An 8,180-nucleotide genomic window follows, 5' to 3' on the forward strand; every position below is an offset into this window, starting at 1 on the left:
CTTTCTCCTAACGGTCGAGAGCCCATGGGGGTGAACGTCCTTGGCTCCACATTCTTAAAGCTCCCGGCTCTCCACCAACCACTGCTTGTGAAGCGCTACTGTACAACACGTTTCTGATGCTGGCCAAGACCATAATAAACCTCATGGTACATATATACAAACTATGTTTCTATTGTTTCTTGATTCTATTGATCTAAATAAATAAACAGCCGTGGAAAAGGTGGTGCCACTACCGTCAGAAGATCTTATTCGAGATGAATGGATGTGACTTTGCTTTTATATTTGATATATTCTTCTTTTTTTTGTCTTTGGCATCAGCACACTCGCAGACCTGTATGTCCACAAACATGGCATGCTGTTGCATTATATAGTCCAGGGGTTAATTACCAACTGTAGGAATTATTCATTCATGTCCACAGATCAAAGGGCATCGGATTCATGTGAGAAGAGAGTGAGGGAGGGGCGTGAGGGAGGGGGGAGCTATTTTGCGTCTGTCTTTCTAGTCTCCCGACCACTCATGTCATCGTTCACCCATTCATACGCATACATCACTGATGACACAAGCTCTACCATGCAAGGTGTGACCTGCCCATTGGGACTCAATTAACTCCCAGGAAACATATTGTAATATTAAATGAAGATTACAGATACAAAAAGGATTATATACATGTTTTGACCTGCCCCCCATTATGACCCGATGCTGGCGTTGTATTAAAGGTTCAGGGATCACCGGAGTTATTATATTTTGTATAATCATATACATGATTATACAAAATGTCATGACAATGCACAAAGTGATGGACCGACTGTCAGACCAAAGCTGCCTTTCCTTGAGACACACTAAACTGCAAAGCAAAAGCCCCACCCAAGGTGGCTCCTGCTTTTTTATCCAGTCTCGAGGACCTTTTTTTTATTATTATAGAGGGGTCTTGTGTCAGAATGACGTTTAAATATATTTAATATTTAAGTTGATCAGTTGCTTTGTTTGGTTTCTCCAAATCCGAGGCCCACGGCTCATCTTAGCCCCCGGGGTCCCATGAGCGAGTTAATCCGGCCCTGGCTGCAGCATTTCCTTAACTCATAGGATCATCTTTATTATTCAAAGCACGACATAAAAATCTAGCTTTTGCATGTTTTTCCAGTGTTATGTCCAGGGTTAGAATATCAATGTGAAACTTTTTTTACAGGTATAGCTGCTCCCGAACATTGTATTCACACAGTTCTAACTCATGTAGAACTGCTGCCTTCACTGTCATGACGTTTGGCATTTCCTGGTAGAGAAAACCACCTCAGACCAGCAAAGAAAGGCAACGCGTTCACTGCATGGGACCGGGTGATGTCAGGGAAAGGGGGATGATGCAGCACGATCCTCTGGACCACTGCATCAAACCGGGCCCGCTCCCATTGGCTGGCGGGGGTTGTTGAGATGCTGCGCGCTGTGGCACGTCATCTGACCGGCAGCACGTGTCTCTCTCTCGTGGGCTCAACACTCGCTCTGGAAATGAGGCAGTGCAGATTTTGAGAAACGCAGCTCCGCAAGAGACCGAAGACCGGACGCCGCTGAAGCCGAAACAGAACGCGTCTCCGCCCGCAACCCGCCGCACACCATGAGGGAAATTGTTCATCTCCAGGCTGGACAGTGTGGGAATCAGATCGGGGCCAAGGTATGAATATGATATATTACATTTAGGAGAGGTTAGATTCACCTTGCTGGAGTTTTATTCCGGAATGCACGATTTGTTTTACATAATGTATGAAGTCGAGTCAATTACATAGTGCGATTGGTGTTTCCTGTGCACATAAATACATATAGCATATTACACAATATATTTATAAATATATTTATTTTGTGTGCGTGTTAAGTTTGAGGTAGATTATTAATTGTTCATATACGTGCAGGGTGCGGTTCAGCTGGGCGGTGCAGTGATGTGACCGCCCCCCCCCCCCCCCCCCCTCCCCCCCCCCCCACACACACACACACACACACGCACACACTCTGATGGGTGCCATTTTGTCACCAAAACAGATGCGCACTTTTATTCTTTGAAGGCCTGATGCGCGTGCGTGACTCGCCCTCACGCCGTGTCACGTCTCGCTTTAATCCCGCAACTGAAGCGCAACACGATCATGTTTGTCCCAACTTAGTTCTGGGAGGTGATAAGTGACGAGCATGGCATCGACCCCACCGGTAGTTACCAAGGTGACAGCGACCTGCAGCTGGAGAGGATAAACGTCTACTACAATGAGGCATCAGGTAAAAAAAAAATGTTTTTAAAGTTCGTTTTAAATGAATCACGTTTGCATCTGAATAATTGACCACAACATGTGTGATACATTATTTGTGACTTTGTTTGCAGTTGCTAACGGTTCTTGCATGACCTTATGCTGCAGGCCTCATTTGAATGCCACCGTTTGCACATGACACCAATTTAGCTGCAAGGGGAAAGTAGGTCCTGCTATGCCTGCAGGGAATAATTAGGACGGTGAATCTGCTAAAATATCTCTCTCTCTCTCTTTCTCTCACTCCCTCACTCTCTCACTCTGCCTCTCTCTAGGGAGCACAGGTATCTGCAGTCTCTGTATAGTTGACCCCGAGCCCGTTGTGCCACGGTCTCATCAAAACGTCATTCCATAATGCATTGTTATTGTTATTGTTATCATTGCAGCTATGTGTGCATTGAAATCTCTCACCCGCTTTGCCTAAATGAAAGGCCTGTGCAGGGAGGTGTATATGGGGCTAAACAGCATACACTGTCCACGTACACCACTAGTATGGCCCAGCAGCGAGCATTATTGATCCTCTGTTTCCGTGCGGCAAGCTGGCATTAGCGTCACCGACTGGGTCACTACTGAATGTGTATTGACTGAGCATCCCATGAATTAATTTCTCCTTAAAAATTAAGCAAATAGAATGGCAGATGTTCACAGAGGCGAGCGACATTAAGACTCACCCGGACGAGATAAGGGAAAAAGAGGGATGGGTCAAAATGCTTTGTTTGAACGCACTATGCAGAATTTTGAAAGCCCCACTGGCCGAGGATGAGCTGTGCAGCACCGACAAAGAGACAGGAAGCAAAGAGCAAGAAAAAAACAAAAAGCAGGCACAATTCTGTCTTTAAATATCCAGCTTCATGGACAGGCTGCAGCTTCCTTTAAACAAAAGACTGTTTACCCAAAAGATTGCATGAGCAATCAACACTGCTGCATTAAAACCCACCTAAGACCACTACACAGGATCTAGCAGTGTTTTCTTGTCCTGACACCATGTACACTGAGACTGCTGATATCTTACTCCTCCACCCTTCCATCCATTACCTCTTTCTCTCTCTCTGTCCCTCTATCTTCCTCTCTTTTTTTCCATCCCAAAGGGAGCAAGTATGTCCCTCGTGCAATTCTGGTCGACCTGGAGCCAGGAACCATGGACTCGGTACGCTCCGGCCCATTCGGACAACTGTTCAGGCCTGACAACTTTGTCTTTGGTGAGTGGGCAATACATCACAATGTCACCACTCACCCTGAACCAACTTCACATACAATGTGAGTTGTATGTCAGCAGCTGCTGTCATGTCCTGTAGAGCAGTTGCTTATTTTCACTTGAGAGTGCTTTGACAGCGCTGCGTATTTTTCCAGCGTGAAGCTTCTGCAGCCTCTGAGCGATGTGCCAGCAGTGTGATGCATTGTCCATGTGCCGCTGAGTCAGTCTGAGACAGCTCTAGTGGTGACTCAGCGAAAAAGCAATCTACAAGGAGATGATGCTGCAGCGCTTCAGGGGCCACAAGATGACTCTCCATTATAGAATTATTGTTTACCGGGTGTTTCATTCACATGTCCAGATTTGTACAGAGCAAACGATTGTACATTGACTAATGTTTCTTATTTCTTATTATTTAAGATATTTATGTGAGAAATCTGTTGTAACAAATGGCTTCATCAATGGTTAATACATGATTTGTTAATGCGTTACAGGTCATAATAATTAAGTATGTACATGTATGTCAGGGAGTAGAAATATACACACTGTCCCCGCCACGTCCAAAACTAATGCTAGAGGGATACCTAGAGGGTCATAGTAAGACGGTTGGGGCCACTGACCAAATATTGGTATTTCACATGTTAGGAGTGAAAGGCAAAAACTACTACGCCCACTTCCGGATGACGAAAGCCTTGATGCAGCTTGTGCAAAATTAGGGCTGATTTAAAAAAGATTTGAACCACAAATTGAGGAAGTAATGTCAATATTAACATCCGCATTGAGGTGTTTCGCCAAAGTATGGTCACACCATGAAAATCATGTTTAAGTGTGAAGTTACCATAAGAACAAAAACATTATGGTTGTCAGTTTGTTAATGTTAAGAGTCTACAGCCATAATCGTGGCTGTCAGGCTGTACCTATAGGAACAGTAGTGCTTTGAATAAAAATGCTAACAATAACAGTTTCATAGATGTTCACCATGTTCACCATTTAGTCAAGCGTTTTAACATTGTAACATTTCCTACAATAATTGGCACCTAATACAAAGTACAGCTGGGGTTGATGGGAGTTATTAGAATGAATCTTAAAGGGGACATGAAGGTCCACCCCAAAATTCATAGCAAGACATTCAAAGGTTTTTGAGACATTTCACTCAAAACCACAAATGTCAATCTCATGGCGGTATAAGAGGGAAAGTTATGTGATCACCAAACTCATTAGGATCATCCTCTGGGGACCATGAATGTCTATAGAAAATATCATGGCAACCAATCAATGAAGGCATTTGTTACAATACACACGTAAAGTATGCCATAGCAGAAAGTGGCAGCATGATTTGTCCAACATGATCTGTCTTTAAACATTATATGCATCATACAGGTCAGAGTGGAGCAGGAAATAACTGGGCCAAGGGTCACTACACCGAGGGAGCTGAGCTGGTGGACTCGGTAATGGACGTGGTGAGGAAAGAGTCTGAGAACTGCGACTGCCTCCAGGGCTTTCAGCTCACCCACTCACTGGGTGGAGGCACAGGTTCAGGCATGGGTACATTGCTCATCAGCAAGATCCGCGAAGAGTACCCGGACCGCATCATGAACACCTTCAGTGTCATGCCTTCCCCAAAGGTGTCGGACACTGTAGTGGAGCCATACAACGCCACTCTCTCCGTCCACCAGCTTGTGGAGAACACAGACGAAACCTTCAGCATTGACAATGAGGCCCTCTACGATATTTGCTTCCGCACCCTGAAGCTGACCACACCTACCTACGGAGACCTCAACCACCTGGTGTCAGCCACCATGAGTGGGGTGACCACCTGTCTCCGCTTCCCTGGTCAACTCAACGCTGACCTCCGTAAGCTGGCTGTCAACATGGTGCCCTTCCCCCGCTTGCATTTCTTCATGCCGGGCTTCGCGCCCCTCACAAGCCGGGGCAGTCAGCAGTACCGGGCCCTCTCCGTGCCAGAGCTCACACAGCAAATGTTCGACGCCAAGAACATGATGGCCGCCTGTGACCCGCGCCACGGACGCTACCTCACTGTGGCAGCCATCTTCCGCGGCCGTATGTCAATGAAGGAGGTGGACGAGCAGATGCTGAATGTACAGAACAAGAACAGCAGCTACTTTGTTGAATGGATTCCCAACAATGTCAAGACCGCCGTTTGCGACATCCCTCCCCGTGGCCTGAAAATGTCCGCCACCTTCATTGGCAACAGCACGGCCATCCAGGAGCTGTTCAGAAGGATCTCCGAGCAGTTCACAGCCATGTTCCGCCGAAAGGCCTTCCTCCACTGGTACACGGGTGAGGGAATGGATGAGATGGAGTTCACTGAGGCTGAGAGCAACATGAATGACCTGGTGTCTGAGTACCAGCAGTACCAGGATGCCACTGTGGATGAGATGGGTGAATATGAAGAAGACGAAATAGAGAACGAGGAAGAAGTTCGCCACTGACATGACACTCTGAGTGAAAAATTATTATTAATTATTTATTGTCGTAAACATAGCTGTTTAGCCAAGTTTATTTTGCATATAGATATAGCTTATACTGACATACACAAAGATCCTGAATAATAAGTAGAATAGTTGGCTTTCCAAGTCATGCTTTGCCGGTGTCAAAACTAAGTACAATCTTGTTCTAAACACAGTTTTGTCAAATGTTCTTCAACATGCATTCACTGTCTCAAGTCTCCAATAAAAGATCCTGTCAAGACTTCATGTCATGTTTTCTTTTGGTACAGGTTAATAAGGGTAAACTTGCGCTGCATTTATCACAGTGTATGTCCTTTCATTGTTATGTGTGATATATTTACTTTAATTATTGAGATCTCCTTTTGTGAAGGTAGGATTTTTCTAATTGTCAACAAACCCCAAGGACACCCAAAATCAACACCAAACTGATGCTACCTGGACTATCAGAGACTGACTTTGTGACATAGTTGTCCAGAAATCGCTAAATACATCAGTAAAGCCACGCTTGGGTGCATTCTTCCTTACAATAACAAGGGAAATGTAGTTTATTTTGAGTCATACACAGTCTTTGTGCAGCACACACTAAATAGCACAGTTGTTTTAGGAAATTATTTTGCATTTTCTAAAGATTAAGGAATATATTTTAAAACATTTTATCAAGATTTACATTTTCAATATAGGAAAGAATGGCCGTGGGACCACAGACAGGGGCAAAGACGAGGTGGGGAAGTCAGAAAGTGATGAAGTCCAGTCAACTGCAATGCAGGTTTTAGTCATTTCATGGGTTTTGTTGAAATCTACAATTTACCAGCCTTGTCCTATCGTGTACTGACTTGTGAAGGAAGAGCATACATTTAGCTCTTTTGTGGCCAAACATATTTTTGACTAATGCAGTACCTGTAAGATGACAAATACCAACTGCGTATCAGGTACATTTCGTAATATATAGAGTTGAGTAACCGCGTTTGGTTTGAATTTCATAAAAGCGCAGAAGTCAGTGATATTTTTTATCTATATGCAGATCTATTTATGCAGATAGGCTGACGGATTGAGACACGTTCGAGCAACCAGGGAGGAGACCAGCGAAAGTTAATTAATAAATCTTTACGGAACGTGCAGAAAAGCACAAGCGGAATTTTAAAACATGCAATACATTACATTTAGCTGACGCCTTTATCCAAAGCGACTTACAATCATGTTACATTCATACACTGTAGACACAGCAATTGAGCAATTCAGGGTTAAGGGTCTTGCTCAAGGACACATGGACTAGGGTGGGGATTGAACCACCAACCCCCTGATTGAAAGACGGACCTGCTAACCACTGACCACTGACCCACAGTCACCCCAATAATCACTGAACATCTTAAAAATGTGAAGCACACTATTACAGCAGCAGGACAAAACTTGTTCAATATGATGCTTGGCACTGACAAGTCACACGTTTAGACACGAGTAGGAAATTGTCTGTTTGGCGTTTTAGATTTGAAATATGTTACACTCCTGTCCACACCCCAGTAACGGCTGTCGGAGAAAGAATTTTTAATTTAAAGGTTGATGAGAAACATCTGATTTCTTCTGCGGTGAGTTCAAAGTAAATCCTGTTCTTAATATTAATATGTCTCCTCTCCTTTTGGATCAACGGGGAGAACAACGAATATGGATTAAGTTATCCGAGAACATTTATTTACCCCACCCTGTGGACCCACCACCCGCAGGGAGAATTATCGGGGTCGGGTGCTATGTAGACCGGGCGGCGGGCCAGGCGGGAGACCTGGGCGGGCCGATTACTGGCGGCATAGACTAGCTCTAGGGACGTGGAACGTCACCTCACTAGCGGGGAAAGAGCCGGAGATGGTGCAGGAGGTGGAGCGGTACCAGCTAGATATAGTTGGGCTCACCTCCACGCACAGCATGGGCTCTGGAACCAAGCTCCTGGAGAAGGGTTGGACTTTGTCCTTTTCTGGAGTTGCCCAGGGTGAGAGGTGCCGGGCGGGAGTGGGGATACTCACGAGCCCCTGGCTGAGCGCCGCTGTGTTGGAGTTTTCCCCGGGGAAACGAGAGGGTCGCCTCCCTGCGCCTACGGGTTGCGGGGAGTAAGGCTCTGACTGTTGTTTGTGCTTATGCACCGAACAGCATTTCGGAGTATCCGGCCTTCTTGGAGTCGGTGTGAGGGGTCCTGGAAAGGGCGCCGCCCGCCGACTCCATAGTTCTCCTGGGAGACTTCAACGCTCACG

The 8,180-nt window shown here is 45.5% G+C and overlaps 1 protein-coding gene across 2 annotated transcripts; it reads left to right on the forward strand.

The window, feature by feature from the left end:
- The first annotated feature begins 1,488 nt into the window (after positions 1-1,488).
- Positions 1,489-6,181, forward strand: LOC117745956 (tubulin beta-2A chain-like). Of its 2 annotated transcripts, XM_034554599.1 has the most exons (5): positions 1,489-1,664; positions 2,146-2,254; positions 2,556-2,564; positions 3,369-3,479; positions 4,853-6,181. In XM_034554599.1, exons 1-5 carry the CDS (start codon positions 1,608-1,610, stop codon positions 5,923-5,925), a joined length of 1,359 nt encoding a protein of 452 aa, XP_034410490.1. In that variant the 5' UTR covers positions 1,489-1,607; the 3' UTR covers positions 5,926-6,181. The 2 variants fall into 2 exon arrangements, with proteins under 2 accessions (XP_034410490.1, XP_034410491.1); XM_034554600.1 differs by lacking the exon at positions 2,556-2,564.
- Positions 6,182-8,180: the final 1,999 nt, after the last annotated feature.

Source organism: Cyclopterus lumpus, chromosome 17, assembly GCF_009769545.1.
Source record: "Cyclopterus lumpus isolate fCycLum1 chromosome 17, fCycLum1.pri, whole genome shotgun sequence".
Classification (NCBI taxonomy): Eukaryota; Metazoa; Chordata; class Actinopteri; order Perciformes; family Cyclopteridae; genus Cyclopterus; species Cyclopterus lumpus.